Source organism: Pristiophorus japonicus, chromosome 17 (assembly GCF_044704955.1).
Source record: "Pristiophorus japonicus isolate sPriJap1 chromosome 17, sPriJap1.hap1, whole genome shotgun sequence".
Taxonomy (NCBI): Eukaryota; Metazoa; Chordata; class Chondrichthyes; family Pristiophoridae; genus Pristiophorus; species Pristiophorus japonicus.
Window position 1 is genome coordinate 129,079,215 of NC_091993.1, and position 18,088 is coordinate 129,097,302.

An 18,088-nucleotide genomic window follows, 5' to 3' on the forward strand; every position below is an offset into this window, starting at 1 on the left:
GATCGTCACCCAGAAATCCAATGGGGAATTCAGGAGAAGCTTCTTTACCCAGAGAGTGGTGAGAATGTGGAACTCGCTGCCACAGGGAGGGGTTGAGGTGAATAGTATCGATGCATTTAAGGGGAGGCTGGACAAGTATATGAGGGAGAAGGGAATAGAGGGTTATGCTGATAGATTTAGATGAGGAAAGACGGGAGGAGGCTCGAGTGGAGCATAAACGCCGGCATGGACTGGTTAGGCCGAATGGCCTGTTTCTGGGCCGTATATCCTACGTAATCTTATGTAGTCTCTGTCTGTCCCTGTCCCTATGTCTGTGTGTGTGTCTGCCCGCGTGTGTGTCTGTCTCCGTCTCCCCCGTGTGTCTCTGTCTGCCCGTATGTCAGTATGCATGTGTGTCTGTCTCCCCATGTGTGTGTGCCAGTCTGTCTCTGTCTGCCCCATGGTGTGTGTGTGTGTCAGTCTGTCCCTGTGTGTCAGTGTGTGTGTCTCTGTCTGCCCCGTGTCAGGCTCTGTCTGCTCCTGTCAGTGTGTGTGTCTCTGTCTGCCCCTGTGTGTCAGTCTCTGTCTGCCCGTGTGTCAGTCTGTCTGCCCCTGTGTGTCAGTCTGTCTGCCCCTGTGTGTCAGTGTGTGTCTCTGTCTGCCCCTGTGTGTCAGTCTCTCTCTGCCCCTGTGTGTCAGTGTGTGTCTCTGTCTGCTCCTGTGTGTCAGTCTCTGTCTGCCCCTGTGTGTCAGTCTGTCTGCCCCTGTGTGTCAGTCTGTCTGCCCCTGTGTGTCAGTGTGTGTCTCTGTCTGCCCCTGTGTGTCAGTCTCTCTCTGCCCCGTGTCAGTGTGTGTCTCTGTCTGCTCCTGTGTGTCAGTCTCTGTCTGCCCCTGTGTGTCAGTCTGTCTGCCCCTGTGTGTCAGTCTCTGTCTGCCCCCGTCAGTCTCTGTCTGCCCCTGTGTGTCAGTGTGTGTCTCTGTCTGCCCCTGTGTGTCAGTCTGTCTGCCCCTGTGTGCCAGTGTGTGTCTCTGTCTGCCCCTGTGTGTCAGTCTCTATCTCTGTCTGCCCCATGTCAGTCTCTGTCTGCCCGTGTGTCAGTCTCTCTCTGCCCGTGTGTGTCAATGTGTGTCTCTGTCTGCCCCTGTGTGTCAGTCTCTGTCTGCCCCTGTGTGTCAGTCTCTGTCTCTGTCTGCCCGTGTGTCAGTCTCTCTCTGCCCCTGTGTGTCAGTGTGTGTCTCTGTCTGCCCGTGTGTCAGTGTGTGTGTCTCTGTCTGCCCGTGTGTCAGTCTCTCTCTGCCCCTGTGTGTCAGTGTGTGTCTCTGTCTGCCCCTGTGTGTCAGTCTCTGTCTGCCCCTGTGTGTCAGTGTGTGTCTCTGTCTGCCCCTGTGTGTCAATCTCTCTCTGCCCCTGTGTCAGTGTGTGTCTCTGTCTGCTCCTGTGTGTCAGTCTCTGTCTGCCCCTGTGTGTCAGTGTGTGTCTCTGTCTGCCCCTGTGTGTCAGTGTGTGTGTCTCTGTCTGCCCCTGTGTGTCAGTGTGTGTGTCTCTGTCTGCCCGTGTGTCAGTCTCTGTCTGCCCCTGTGTGTCAGTGTGTGTGTCTCTGTCTGCCCCTGTGTGTCAGTGTGTGTGTCTCTGTCTGCCCCTGTGTGTCAGTCTCTGTCTCTGTCTGCCCCTCCCGCTCGCTCTGCGGCCGCTCGGCCCTGCTCCTTACCTCTGTCCCGGGACGCTGGGCTCCCGTGTGCTGTCGCCGCTGTCTCCTGTCTTGTGGAACCGCAGCGCTGGCTGTTGCCTTGAGACATTGAGACATCTGATGCGGTGGAAGCGAGTCCCGGTAAAGGAATAAAGCGGCAGCCACTCGTGAAACCGTCCCTTTAAATCTGCTCTACACAATGTCAGAAAATAACGAGCAACTTGTCCGAGCTCGCAGCCAGCCTGGTCTGGGAATATGGGATGTCTCTCTGCCTTCACCCGCCTCAAACCTGCTCGCTCCAACTCTGTCCTCCTCTGAATGAATCACGCAGGATTGGCTTTTAAATCTTTTGCAAATCTCATCGATTTGACTGAGTCAAAGCAAGTTTTTATTGAAAAGTTCAGAAAGTTCTTCAACTTTAACTTGCAAAAACTTTTTTAAAAAACGTTTAACTTTTCTTTCCAAACTCCCAGCAGGGTTAGTCTCTGAGGAAGGTCCTTCAGCCCCTTTCCTGTGTGCCTGGCTGTGTTTGAGCCGCTGTGGGTCCCTCAGTGTGGAGCGGGCTGGAGAGAAGTTTCCCCCAGTGAGGCTCCTGGCCCCTCTCTCCCTCTCTCCCCCTTTCTCTCTCTCTCTCTCTCTCTCTCCTGAAGCTAGAGGCGGAAACCGCCTGGATTTCGGATTTCTCAGTTTCCTCCAGCGAGCTTCCAAAATAAATCTGCGTCTCGCTCAAAGTTTACCCAGCTTCGAGGAGAGAAACACACAGCCCGGCAGCCAATCTCCTGGCCGGCTGCAGAGCGGAGTGTGGCCAGGGGGTGAATCATCACAGGGAGAGAGTTCCAATCAAGTCTTTGCTTCCTTAATATTAATTAACAATAACCACCCTGACACTTGCAGTGCTCTCTCTAGTTGCATCATTCAGGGAGAGAGGAGAGAATATTAACAACTCCTTTCAAACAGAATCACATTCTCATGATTAGCCAGAGAGTTTCAGGATTCTAAAACACACCGAATATTCAGACAACCCCGGGTGAGAAAGTCCATTCGTCCCACTCCCCCCAGCGACCATCCCTATGGTGGGTCTCCCTCCCACACCATCCTCTCTCCGACACCACCCTCTCCTCCTAGAGACCATCTCTGTGAAGGATTTCTCGCCCACATCATCCTCTCCAGCCTCCCCCTCCCTCCCCAGTCCATTTCTATGGTGCGTCTCCCTCCTACAACACCCTCTCTCTCCCCCACACCATCCTCTCCCCCCAGAGTCCATCTCTATGGTGGGTATCTCTCTCTCATCACCCTCTCCATCCTTTACATTAGAAAGAAAAGAAAGAATTGTTATTTATATTTAAGGCGGAGATAGACCGATTTTTGAACAATAAGGGTGTCAAGGGTTATGGGAAGCGGGCGGGGAAGTGGAGCTGAGTCCATGATCGGATCAGCATGCTCGAGGGACTGAATGGCCGACTCCTGCTCCTATTTCTTATATTTATAAACCACCATTCCTCTCCTCGGGACATCCAGAGCACTCCGAAAACAATGGCATAATTTTTGAAGTGTAGTCACTGTTGTGATGTGGGAAATGCAGCAGCCAATTTGCGCACAGCAAGCTCCCACAAACAGCAATGTGATCATCAGTTCATCTGTTTTGATGATGTTGGTTGAGGGATGAATGATGATCAGGACATCGGGAGAACTCTTTGTACCTCCTTAATCAGTGCCATAAAGATCGCCTGTGTCCATCCCAACAGAGACGGGCCTCAGTTTAACGTCTCATCCAAAAGATGGTACCGCTGACAGTGCAGCGGAGCTCAGTACTGCACTGGGAGTATCAGCCTAGATTTATGTGCTCAACTCTCTGGAGTGGGAATTGAATCCACACAACCTTCTGACTCAGAGGTGAGAGCGCTGTCCACTGAGCCACAGCTCACATGTGACATTTTGTTAAAAACTATATTTTGGACATTAGAAATTTCAGATACTGAGAAAAAATGGTGTCTGAAAACCTGACTTTGAGTGAGACAGGGTAATAGTTACAAGTTAGCGTAGTCATTTAGCACTGATTCCCAACCAAGTGCCACCTCGTGGTGTTAGGGAAACAGGAACAGTAAGTAGTGTGGACATTATAATATTGCAGAACCCCACAGGAAATGATCTCATTGAATGGAGGACATAGAAACATAGAAAATAGTTGCAGGAGTAGGCCATTCGGCCCTTTGAGCCTGCACCATCATTCAATATGATCATGGCTGATCATGCAACTTCAGTACTTTATTCCTGCTTTCTCTCCATACCCCTTGATCCCTTTATCAGTAAGGGCCACATCTAACTCCCTTTTGGATATATCTAACAAATTGGCCTCAACAAATTTCTGTGGTAGAGAATTCCACAGATTCACAATTCTCTGAGTGAAGAAGTTTCTCCTCATCTCAGTCCTAAATGGCTTACCCCTTAGCTTGAGAATGTGACCCTTGATTCTGGACTTCCCCAACATTGGGAACATTCTTCCTGCATCTAACCTGTCCAATCCCGCCGGAATTTTATATGTTTCTATGTGATCCCCTCTCATTCTTCTAAATTCCAGTGAATATAAGCCTAGTCAAACCACTCTTTCTTCATATGTCAGTCCTGCCATCCCGGGAATCAGTCTGGTAAACCTTCGCTGCACTCCCTCAATAGCAAGAATGTCCTTCCTCAGATTAGGCGACCAAAACTGTACACAATATTCAAGGTGTGGCCTCACCAAGGCCCTGTACAACTGCACTAAGACCTCCCTGCTCCTATACTCAAATCCTCTCGCTATGAAGGCCAACAGGAAGCAGAGAGTCGGGATAAACGGATCCTTTTCAGAATGGCAGTCAGTGACTAGTGGGGTGCCGCAGGGCTCAGTGCTGGGAACTCAGCTATTTACAATACACATTAATGATTTAGATGCAGGAATTGAGTGTAATATCTCCAAGTTTGCGGATGACACTAAGCTGGGTGGCGGTGTGAGCTGTGAGGAGGATGCTAAGAGGCTGCAGGGTGACTTGGACATGTTAGGTGAGTGGACAAATGCATGGCAGATGCAGTATAATGTGGATAAATGTGAGGTTATCCACTTCGGTGGCAAAAACACGAAGGCAGAATATTATCTGAATGGCAGCAGATTAGGAAAAGGGGAGGTGCAACGAGACCTGGGTATCATGGTTCATCAGTCATTGAAAGTTGGCATGCAGGTGCAGCAGAGGGTGAAGAAGACAAGTGGTATGTTGGCCTTCATAGCTAGGGGATTTGAGTATAGGAGCAGGGAGGTCTTACTGCAGTTGTACAGGGCCTTAGTGAGGCCTCACCTGGAATATTGTGTGCAGTTTTGGTCTCTTAATCTGAGGAAGGACATTCTTGCTATTGAGGGAGTGCAGCGAAGGTTCACCAGACTGATTCCCGGGATGGCAAGACTGACATGAGGAGAGACTGGATCGACTGAGCCTGTATTCACTGGAGTTTAGAAGGATGAGAGGGGATCTCACAGAAACTTATAAAAGTCTGACGGGACTGGACAGGTTAGATGCTGGAAAAATGTTCCGGATGTTGAGGAAGTCCAGAACCAGGGGACACAGTCTAAGGATAAGGGGTAAGCCTTTTAGGACTGTTGTTAACCTGTGGAATTCCCTACCGCAGAGAGTTGTTGATGCCAGTTCATTGGATATATTCAAGAGGGAGTTAGATATGGCCCTTACGGCTAAAGGGATCAAGGGCTATGGAGAGAAAGCAGGAAAGGAGTACTGAGGTGAATGATCAGCCATGATCTTATTGAATGGCGGTGCAGGCTCGAAGGGCCGAATGGCCTACTCCTGCACCTATTTTCTATGTTTCTATGTAACATGCCATTTGCCTTCTTCACCGTCTGCTGTACCTGCATGCCAGCTTTCAATGACTGATGTACCATGACACCCAGGTCTCGTTGCACCTCCCCTTGTTCTAATCTGGACAAGGGGCTTGAGGGGCTGAATAGCCTACTCCTGTGCCAATGAAAAGGATAGAGAGATAGATAGAGAGATAGATAGAGAGACAAGATAGAGAGATAGATAGATGAATGTATGTTTTGGGACTTGTCCTCAACATCGTGCATGTCGTGTTTTGTCACACATTCAGTGTCACACTTGGAAAAGATATTAAAAGAAGAAAAAAAACAATCATTTCCTGCTGGTTTCTGGTGACCCAGGGAACTGCCCGAGAACAAGTAGCCTCTAATTAACCCGAAGAATCCACAGCAATGAGACCTTGGTGCCTTAAAGAGATGCAGCAGTCACACATTCAATCATGAAAATATCCAATGCCGGTTGGTTGCGAACACCAGCTATTGCTATGTGAAATCCATGTCTCTCCCTCCCTCTCTCTCCAATGATACCATCCACATTTCCCCCCTGTATCGAATGAACTAAATATGAGCAACCTCCCATCTGCCAACAGCTCTCTCTCTCTCCCAAAGCTTCAAATTTAAAATTCTCATCTTCATGCTAAAATTTATTCATAGCCTCTCACTTCTGTATCCTTGTAACCTCCACTAGCTCTACACGCACCAAAACTCCAAACTTTCTGTTCCTCTGATGGACAGCCTTGGCTCAGTGGTTGCACTTTGCTCGGAGCAGAAAGTCATGGGTCACAGTCTGCTCCAGAGACATGAACATATAATCTATAATACGCCAACAATCAGGTATGATTCACCTTTCAGAAGCTGAATTAACCGAGTTGTATATGCCAACACAGACTCAAAGAATCAGAGCTGTGTCTGGCTTTGTGTTTTTAAAGACGGTTCCATTTTGTTGAGAGTTTGCAGGTGTCCTTCCAGGTGTTTGAGACTGGGGCCACGAATCATGATAATCAACTCCCGGTGAACACGGGGGTGGGTGGAACCATTGCACCCCATCTCCACCTTCAACATTCACTCCCTCCATCACCTGCGCACCGTGGCTGCAGTGTGTACCATCTACAAGATGCACTGCGGCTCACTGTTTGGAGCGTGGGCAGGAACATCGGCGGGGCCCAGGTACAGCGGAGGAGCGGGAAGGTCAGGGCATAGGAGCGGTGAGGGATCGTGGCTGAGATTCGGCAAGTGATCGTGGCGGAGGTGCGGCAAATGTTTGATGCGGAGGAGTGGCGAGAGATCATAGTGGAGGAGTGATGAGAGATTGTGGTGGAGGTGGAGCAAATGGGGGTACGGGGCCCAGAAGAAGAGCCGAGGGCCCAGGGGCAGCACGGGCCAGCCCACACTGCGATATGTGCGCGCACTAGGTCCGTGTAGCAGAGCAGGTCTCCAGTCGTCCTGGTTAACCCTTGCCACTGGATAAAGGCCTAGCTCTGTTGAGCCCGTGTGGTGGCTGGTGTGCAACGGTCACCCCACGTTAAAAAAATCCACGCACAGGCATCTTCCACCCCTTGAGTTCAGGACTGGAATATCAGGTCTTTCATTAAATTATTAAGGGTGTCACAGCAGCGCATTTGGAAAGAGGTGACATGCTTGACAAATCTGGAATTTTTTGAGGATGTTTCCAGTAGAGTGGACAAGGGAGAACCAGTTGATGTGGTGTATTTGGACTTTCAGAAGGCTTTCGACAAGGTCCCACACAAAAGATTAATGTGCAAAGTTAAAGCACATGGGATTGGGGGTAGTGTGCTGACGTGGATTGAGAACTGGTTGTCAGACAGGAAGCAAAGAGTAGGAGTAAATGGGTACTTTTCAGAATGGCAGGCAGTGACTAGTGGGGTACCACAAGGTTCTGTGCTGGGGCCCCAGCTGTTTACATTGTACATTAATGATTTAGACGAGGGGATTAAATGTAGTATCTCCAAATTTGCAGATGACACTAAGTTGGGTGGCAGTGTGAGCTGCGAGGATGATGCTATGAGGCTGCAGAGTGACTTGGATAGGTTAGGTGAGTGGGCAAATGCATGGCAGATGAAGTATAATGATCTTTTTGAATGGCGGAGCAGGCTCGAGGGGTTAGATGGCCTACTCCTGTTCCTAATTCTTATGTTATGTTCTTATGAGTTCAGAGGAATGAGAGGGGACCTCATAGAAACATTTAAAATTCTGACGGGTTTAGACAGGTTAGATGCAGGAAGAATGTTCCCAATGTTGGGGAAGTCCACAACCAGGGGTCACAGTCTAAGGATAAGGGGTAAGCCATTTAGGACCGAGATGAGGAGAAACTTCTTCACCCAGAGAGTGGTGAACCTGTGGAATTCTCTACCACAGGAAGTTGTTGAGGCCAGTTCACTAAATATATTCAAAAAGGGAGTTAGATGAAGTCCTTACTACTTGGGGGATCAAGGGGTACGGCGAGAAAGCAGGAATGGGGCACTGAAGTTGCATGTTTTTTATTGAAACACAGTGCTTTATTGAAACAAAAAGAACAACAGAATTTGCATTTCGAATCACAGCACACAAGGAGGCCATTCGGCCCGTCGAGCCCGTGCCGGCTCTCTGCAAGAGCATCTCAGCCAGTCCCACTCCCCCGCCCTTTCCCCGAAGCCCTGCAATTTTTTTCCTCCAGGTATTTATCCAACTCCCTTTTGAAAGCCACGATTGAGTCTGCCTCCACCACCCTCTCAGGCAGCGCATTCCAGATCCTAACAGCACTGCAGTCGTTCAAGAAATTTCTCTCGATCTACTCTGTCCAGAGCCCTCATGATTTTGAACACCTCGATCAAATCTCCTCTCAACCCTCTCTGCTCCAAGGAGAACAACCCCAGCTTCTCCAGTCTATCCACGTCACTGAAGTCCCTCATCCCTGGAACCATTCTCGTAAATCTCTCTGCACCCTCTCTAAGGCCTTCACATCCTTCCTAAAGTGTGGTGCCCAGAATTGGACACAATACTCCAGTTTCGGCCGAACCTGTGTTTTATACAGGTTCATCATAACTTCCTTGCTGTTGTACTCTATGCCTCTGTTAATGAAGCCCAGGGTCCCGTAAGCCTTTTGTAACCGCTTTCTCAGCATGTCCTGCCCCCTTCAATGATTTGTGCACATATACCCGCCAGGTCTCTCTGTTCATGCCCCCAGGTTGTACCCTTTAGTTTATCTTGCCTCTCCTCGTTCTTCCTACCAAAATGTATCACTTCACACTTTTCTGTGTTACTGGGTATAACACTCCTGTATATATTATATAATAACACACTGTGTTACTGGGTATAACATTCCTGTATATATTATTCTCACACACTGTGTGTTACTGGGTATAACACTCTGTATATATTATATAATAACACACCGTGTTACTGGGTATAACATTCCTGTATATATTATTCTCACACACTGTGTGTTACTGGGTATAACACTCTGTATATATTATTATCACACACCGTGTGTTACTGGGTATAACACTCTGTATATATTATATAATAACACACTGTGTTACTGGGTATAATACTCCTGTATATATTATATAATAACACACTGTGTTACTAGGTATAACATTCCTGTATATATTATTCTCACACACTGTGTGTTACTGGGTATAACACTCTGTATATATTATATAATAACACACTGTGTTACTAGGTATAACATTCCTGTATATATTATTCTCACACACTGTGTGTTACTGGGTACAACACTCTGTATATATTATATAATAACACACTGTGTTACTGGGTATAATACTCCTGTATATATTATATAATAACACACTGTGTTACTGGGTATAACATTCCTGTATATATTATATAACACACCGTGTGTCACTGGGTATATTAATGATGTGTGGTCAGGGTCCAGGTTGACAGCAGAATTAGAGGGAAATGACCCGCTTGGTATGTGTCCCAGAGGGATTAGGTTGGAGTTGGGTAGCAGTGTAATAGTGCTACTGGGCTCCCAGTGTATCCTACAATAAATTAGCACCTTCATCAAGCCTTGCATTTAACGAGAACACCTACTTGTTAATGTTAGTCACACCGTTCTGTTGTGTTCACACCAGAAAAATAGCAATGCCTGAAACCTAACACGAGGACACATCAACAGTTGATCATAGGGTCAAACACAGAGAAAGTTTCAAGTTCAACACATCTTATTATTTAGTGTTAAGTTTCAATTATGTATTGAGGTGCTGGTGAATCGGCAGGGGTATGGAGGGGTGGCGGGGGGGGGGGGGGGATGGGGTGGGGGAGGCTTGTGCTCGAAGGAAAACCAATAATGTTGAGCTTTTCACTAATCTTAATTTCCTCCCCCGGTGTCCTGAAGGTGCGGACTCCCGCTGGAAAACGGTTCCACAGGTGTCGACTGCCCTCTGCTCTCCCCACAGAGTGTAAGTTCTTCATCAGCCACGTGATGAGCTCCCACTCTTCATTCCAAAGTGAAGAATATTGGGAAAGCTGATTGAGCTCCTTGACGGGATGCAACATCACAGAATCAACAAAGGCAGCCCAGATTGGGTTGTGCATTCCTGGTGTATGAGCCCGCGTGGACGGGTACAGGAGGTCATCAACAAGGACAGTGGAATATCCGTCTTTATCCCAAGCGGCTGGAATACACAGGAACAAGAGGCCTCTCGAGCCCCTCAGCCCCTCGAGCCTGTTCCGCCATTCAGTGAGATTATGACCAATCTGCGACCTAACTCCTTATACCTACTTGCCTTTGGCCCATATTCCTTAATATAGTTGGGTAAAAAAAATCTATCTATCTCCGATTTACAATTAACAATTGACCCAGCATCGATTGCCGTTTGTGGAAGAGAGTTCCAAATCTCTACCACCCTTTGTGTGGAGAAGTGTTTCCTAATCTCAATCCTACAAGGAGTCTAATGTTTAAACTCTGCCCCCTAGTCCCAGACTCCCCAACCAGCGGGAATAGTCTCTCTCTATCTACGCTATCTGTTTCCTGAATATCCTGAAAACTTTGATCAAATCACCCCTAAACCTTCTAAATTCCAGGGAATACAACCCGAGTTTGTGTAATCTCTCCTCGTAATTTAACCCTTGGAGTCCGGGTATCATTCTGGTAAACCCATGCTGCACTCCCTCCAAGGCCAATATACCCTCCCTAAGGTGTGGGGCCTAGAACTGCTCACAGTGCTCCAGGTGTGGGCTAACCAGGGCTTTGTACAGTGCAGCATAACTTCTACCCTCATGTATTTTGGTCCTCTAGATATAAAAGCCAGCATCCCATTTGCCTTTTTGGTTATTTTCTGTCCCTGTCCATGAGATTTTAATGATCGATGTACCTGGTCCCCTAAATCTCTTCGTCCTTCACTGTTTCTAGCTTTTCACCATTTAGAATGTACACTGATCTGACCATTTTAGGTCCAAAGTGGATGACCTCCCAATTGCTTATATTGAAATCCATTTGCCACAGTTTTACTTATTAATATCTCTGAAATGTTATGCTTTCATCTACACTGCCTACAATCCCGCTTATCTTTCTGTCAACGACAAATTTGGATATCTGGCTTTCTATACCATCATCTAAATCATTAATAAATATGGCAAATAGTTGAGGCCCCAACACAGATCTCTAGTCACATCCTGCCAATTTGAATACCTACCCATTATCCCTACTCCCTGTCCCCACCGTGAAGCGAATTTCCTAACCAGGTCAATAATTTGCCTTTAATTCCATGAGCTGCAACTTTAGCTAACAGACTCTTATGAGGGACTTTATGGAATGCCTTCTGGAAGTTCACATAAATAACATCCATGGACACTCCCCCGTCCACTACTTTAGTTACCTCTTCAAATCAGGTTCATCAGGCATGACCTACGCGTTACAAATCCATGCTGGCTCTCTCTGATCAGCTGAAAATTTTCAAGGTGTTCAGTCACTCTATCCTAATTATAGACTCTAGTAATTTCCCGACAACAGATGTTTGGCTAACTGGCCTATAATTACTTGGTTTCCCTCGCTCACCTTTCTAAAATAACGGAGAGACACGTGCAATTTTCCAATCTAAAAGAACGGTTCCTGAATCGAGAGAACTTTGGAAGATTATCGTTAGGGCATCTGCAATGTTCTTGTTATGTATATAAACCTACTCCCTTTAAACCCTGTGATGGAAACCATCTGGCCCTGGGTGTTTGTCACTTCTCCGTGCCATTATTTTCTTCATTACTGTTATTTTGCTTTTGTTAATTTTGGTGAGTCCCCGTCTCTGATTCAATATTAGTTTCCTTCAGATGTCCGGCATGTTACTGTAAATACTGATGCAAAGTAATTATTCAACATGTCCACCATTTCCTTATTTTCATTTACAATATCCAATTTGCATGTGGCTTGGGTAATAATCCAGAGATTATAAACCTTGAGGTCCTGTTTTTTTAATTTAGCTCCTGGTACTCTCTGCTCAGGACCTCCTGCCAACTCTTACCAATGTTGGTGGTCCCAACATGGACCACAACAACTGGATCCTCCCCCTCCCTCTCCAATATCCTTTCCAGCCGGTTCGAGATGTCCCTTCCCTTGGCACCAGGGAGCCAACATACCATGTGGGGCTCTCGAACCTGCCTTCAAAGGATGCTATCAGTCCCTCTAATTATTAAATCCACTACAACAACCACATTACACATCTCTTCCTTCTCCTCCTCTCTTAGGACAGAGTCCTGCTGTCATGGTGCCATGGTCTGTCCTTCCGATAGTCTTGATCGTGCCCCTCACAGGCAGCGTACAGTATACCTGTTGGATAGGATCAGTTTCTGTATCTCTATCTCACCGGGGTTCCCCTTACTCTGCACACTGTCGCTCACACCAACCCCGTTTTGATCCTGCACCTCTCCACGAGGTGTGGCCGAGGTCTGGAGCAAAATATCCAGATACTGCTCCCCTTTCGCTTATGTGTCGGAGTGTCTCCAACTCGCTCTCCAGCCCAACGACTCTGAGCCGGAGAGATTCAAGACGGAAACATCGACTATGGGCGTGTTCGTTCAGGAACAAAGGGGCAGCAATGTTTCTTATAGGGAGCATTGGTCATCAGTGGCTGTGGAGGGGCCGAGAAAGGACCGGGGAGTGGGCGGGGGAGTGAAGCTGGAGTGATCAAGACCAGTTCCTCCTGCTCCTCATTCAGGTCAGCAAAATCTAAAACCTTAGCTTGTTGGTTGTGGCCTGCAGTCTTCTGTTTAGGGATGGGCTGTTGGGCCACATGTAAGTCTGATTATTCTGTGTTCGCATCAGCTCCCTCAGGGAAAACAAATCTGACAGTGGGGCCTCAAACTGGCATTTGGCCTGATACATCGAATTACAGAGAATGTAAGGCACAGAAACAGGCCATTGGGCCCACCGCTCCGTGCCGGGGTTTATGCTCCACACCAGCCCCCTCCCACCCCTCTCCATCTCACCCCATCACCATATCCTTCTATTCCTTTCTCCCTCATGTGTTTATCTAACTTCCCCTTAAATACATCGATACCTATTCACCTCAACCCCTCCCTGTGGCAACGAGTTCCACATTCTCACCCCTCTCTGGGTAAAGAAGTTCCTCCTGAATTCCCCATTGGATTTATTAGTGAGTGTCTTGTAGTTATAGACTTAGTCTCCTCTAGCCCGACAACCAATGTTGTAAGTTGCTGAGTCGCGCGGCCCCACAGCGCTCCGCGATCCCGCGTAGACGGCCTGCTGGCGTTTCAATTTTTTAAAATGTGCGTTATAAATACAAGTTGTTGTTGTTGATGGGAGATTTAAACTGCTTGCGGATTCCTGGTGAGAGACTGCGGGTTTCACTGGCATACCGCTGTGATAGCTTCTGTACGACCTCACAAACACACAGGCTCGAAGATGGCTGATAACGTCAGGAACCTGTCAGGTGACTGTTCCCTCTTTATTGTTGTAAACAGTGATGGCTGCATTACCACAGTAGTACACTGGGTGGAGCTATATATATATTACACTACTTATTTTGCCATGTTTACAAATCAAGCTTAACAACTTGTTTTTTGCTACACAGAGGATACCTTTGCTCTCGAACAGAACCTTCCAAACATGGTGTTGAACTTAGACTCATTCGAGGCTGATCCTGAGGAAAGTTTTCCTCCAAGGGATGTCCTTGATTTACATTTGAACTCTCTACAACTTCAGACTGTTTGTCTGCCTGACTCGGACTCAGACTTAAATTCTGACTTTCTCTTGGACTTGTTTCGAGTACACCTGATGTAGGATTTGCTACTGGTAGTGTACTTGTAATAAGACTATCTGATGAGTCAGAAATAATCGAATCATTCCAACTTTCAACTCCTTCCACATCTGTAGGTAAAATATGATCAATGTGAACAAACCTAACCTGTTCATGATCAAATATCTTGATTGAATATGTGCAAGGACCACATATCTTCACCACTTTTCCTGGTAACCACTTTAACCATTTATGGTGATGATTCTTCACTTTCACCTTCTGATTTAATTTCATACTTCCTTCTTTTACTCTATCTTAATTCTCTTTCTGTCTTAATTGTTTCTGTTCTACAGACTGTGCCAAGTTTGGTTTTAACAACGAGAATCTGATCCATGGCTGTCGTTCGAGAAACAACTCTGCTGGTGTTCTACCAATGGTTGTATGAGGAATATTATGATATGTAATTAGAAAATTAGCCAATTTGTGGTCCAATGACAACTGTCGTTTCTTTGGATTTGGATCCAACATCTCTTTGATGAGGGCACGCTTTACAATTTGTACAGTGCGCTCTGCTGCATCATTTGAAGCAGGGTGGTACGGTGGAACCTTGCAATGTTTCATGCCATTTTGCTTGTGAACTGTGTAAATTCTTCTGAACGAAATTGTAGTCCATTATCAAACACAATTTCTTCTGGGAGACCATATGAAGAAAATAATCTTTGTAAAATGTCTAATGTTTTACTTGTTATTTTCTGCATTGGAAACACCTTGACCAACTTCGAATGGCTATCAATCACAATAAACAATTGCTGTCCTTCTAGCTCAGCAAAATCGATATGTAACCTTTGCCACACCCTGGTACTGATGGCGGTTGCTTGTTTACCGATTGACATGTCGTACATTGACGCACGATGTACTCTATATCTTTATCTAGACCTGGCCGCCATAAATAACTGCGTGCAAAACTCTTGGTCAAGCACATTCCCAGGTGCTGGTCATGAAGATCTCCTAATAAGTTGGACCACAATTTATTTGGTATAACCACTCTTGCACCCCACATGATACAATCTTTATCGACTGATAATTGATTCCTATGAATGAAGAATGGATGAATATCTTTCTCGGATACCTGGTTTGGCCAGCCATTTGCAATATAATCATACACCTTTGACTTAACTGGGTCACGTTTGGTTGCTCTACCAATCTCTTCAGCTGTGATTGGCAGTTCATCAATGTATGAAAAATAGAACACTTCTTTACTATTGGGTGTAACTTGTGATGGGGAAGGCAATTCAGACATAGCATCAGCATTACTGTGATCAGCTGATCATCTGTATTCAATATCATATGTATATGCTGACAAAATCAAAACCCATCTCTACATTCATGTTGCAGCTAATGTTGGGGACTTTGGATGGAGGATTGCTGTCAGGGGCTTATAAGAACATAAGAAATAGGAGCAGGAGTAGGCCATACGGCCCCTCGAGCCTGTTCCACCATTCAATAAGATCATGGCTGATCTGATCATAGACTCAGCTCCACTTCCCCATCCGCTCCCCATAACCCCTTATCCCCATATCGTTTAAGAAATTGTCTATTTCTGTCTTAAATTTATTCAATGTCCCAGCTTCCATAGCTCTCTGAGGCAGCGAATTCCACAGATTTACAATCCTCAGAGAAAAAATTCCTCCTCATCTCTGTTTTAAATGGGCGGCCCCTTATTCTAAGATCATGCCCTCTAGTTCTAGTCTCCCCCATCAGTGGAAACATCCTCTCTGCATCCACCTTGTCAAGCCCCCTCATAATCTTATACGTTTCGATAAGATCACCTCTCGTTCTTCTGAATTCCAATGAGTAGAGGCTCAACCTACTCAACCTTTCCTCATAAGTCAACCCCCTCATCTCCGGAATCAACCTGGTGAACCTTCTCTGAACTGCCTCCAAAGCAAGTATATCCTTTCGTAAATATGGAAACCAAAACTGCACGCAGTATTTCAGGTGTGGTCTCACCAATACCTTGTATAGCTGTAGAAAGACTTCCCTGCTTTTATATTCCATCCCCTTTACAATAAAGGCCAAGATTCCATTGGCCTTCCTGATCACTTGCTGTACCTGCATACTATCCTTTTGTGTTTCATGCACAAGTACCCCCAGGTCCCACTGTACTGCGGCACTTTGCAATCTTTCACCATTCAAATAATAACTTGCTCTTTGATTTTTTTCTGTCCATGACGATGGTAAACTTATGACCATACAAATATTTGTGGAACTTCTTGACCCCAAAAATTAATGCCAAAGCTTCCCTTTCGATTTGCGCATAATTTGCTCACAGGCACTGAGAGTGCGTGAAGCAAAAGCAATTGGTCTCTCCTCCCCACTATGTAGTACATGAGAGATCACTGCCCCAATTCCATATGGAGAGGCGTCACATGCTATCTTGATCTCCTTAGATACGTCATATTGAACTAACATGGCGCTCTCTACCAATTGGCTTTTACACTCCTTGAATGCTGTATCGCATTCTTCTGACCACTTCCAATGGACCTGTTTTTTCAGTAGTTCATTCAGTGATGTAACAATGTAGCCAAATTTGGTAGGAACTTCCCATAATAGTTCAAAAGACCCAAAAATGATTGAAGTTCAGTGACATTCTTGGAAGTGGGTGCAATTCTGAATGCATCCAGCTTTCCCTTGGTTGGATGTAAACCATCTTTGTCTACTCTGTGCCCTAAGTTCTCCACTGAGTTTTGAAATAACTCACACTTGCTAGCAGGCACTCGTACTCTGTGCTTCTCTAGCCGGTTGAGGACTTCATTCAATATGTTATTATGGATTTGCCTGTTGTTTCTGAAATGAGTATGTCATCCAAATAACATACTACCCCTTCAATACCTTGCATAATCTGGTTCATCATCCCTTGAAATGGCGGGGGTGGGAGACACTCCAAATGGTAGCCTATTAAATTGATAAATGCCTAGATGAGTATTTATAGTCAAGCATGACTTGGACTCCTCATCTAGTTCAAGTTGTAAGTAGGCAATTGTGAGATCTAACTTTGAGAAGATCTGACCACCTGTCAGCGTTGTGAACCAATCTTCTACATTTGGCAATCTCACTGCAATCCACCTTCAATGATCCCAACCAATTTCTACCTAGTAAGGCAGACTTGTCTCCTGCCACTACTAAAAAGAGGCAAGCTCTGAAATTGATCCTTGTATTTCACCGGTACGGTGATACAACCTACCACAGGAAAGTTCTCTCCTGAGTAGTCTCGCAGCTCTATCTTGGATATCGCCAATGGGACATCACGCAATTTGCTGAGATATTGCGATTCCGGTACTACGCTCATGGATGCACCGTGATTTCCATGGGTATCTTGTTTCCTGCAACATCTACTTGGGTGATAATACTTTTTGAATTGCTGTTAGATACTCTCGTGCTCCTGATGATGTGTATCTCTTCATCCTGTTGCTTTTCTTCCATGTTATGTAGTCTCTGAGAATTTCTACTTATAGCCTTGAAAGTTGGTTTACTCTTCAGTCGGCATGCCTTCACAAAATGCCCAGTTTTCCTGCAGAAGAAACACTTGGCCTTCACATATGGACAACTTTGAGCAATGTGTTGTCCCAGGAACTGATAGCATGACTTCAATGTATTGTTACTGTGGCAGTTTCAGAAGCCTTGGGGCCCAACTGCCTTTTACTTTTAACCTGCAGGCGATTCACCTCAGTTGTCTGATGACTCGAAATGGTACGAAATTCTCGGGAATATTGGTTGACCATGTCCATTGACATAGCTGTCTGACAAGCTAAATCAAAAGTCAAGTTCGGAGTTGTCAACAACTTTTTCTGATCGCCTCATTTTTCATCCCCCAAACAAAGCGGTCACGCAATGCTCATCCTGAAAGTTTCCGAAATGACAGTGGATATATAGCTTCTTTAATGCTGCATTGTACTCATTGATACTTTTGTTGGTTAACTGATCTCATATTCCGAAACGATAACTTTCAGCAATTTCCAAGGGCTCAGGACTGTAGTGCTGTTCTGCTGAAGCGATGTGTCCTTTTGTTTGACAGGCACAAGCACATTTTTTAGGGTTTCACACACCTCGGGGCCTGCTTCAGTTAAGAAAATAGCCCGTTTTCTTTCCAACACCACCCCGGCTACGGATTTCATCATCGTGGATCTCGATGATACTATTCGCGGTGAAAAACATTTCTAGTCGCTCCACATATGCTCCGAAATTTTCACGGTAACGCTGAAACTCCCCCAAATGTCCTATTATTCCCATAGGCATGGCCATCTGGACTCTGGCAGTTCAGACACGTGTACCTGTAATTTACCTTGGATTTG

The 18,088-nt window shown here is 46.0% G+C and overlaps 1 protein-coding gene across 1 annotated transcript in view; it reads right to left on the reverse strand.

The window, feature by feature from the left end:
• mdfi (MyoD family inhibitor) overlaps positions 1-1,925 on the reverse strand; it is a 107,964-nt gene extending 106,039 nt beyond the window's left edge. The window contains exon 1 of the mRNA XM_070859500.1: positions 1,689-1,925. Coding sequence (XP_070715601.1) covers positions 1,689-1,776 — 88 coding nt within the window. The 5' untranslated portion in view covers positions 1,777-1,925. The remainder of the gene's footprint in view (positions 1-1,688) is intronic.
• Positions 1,926-18,088: the final 16,163 nt, after the last annotated feature.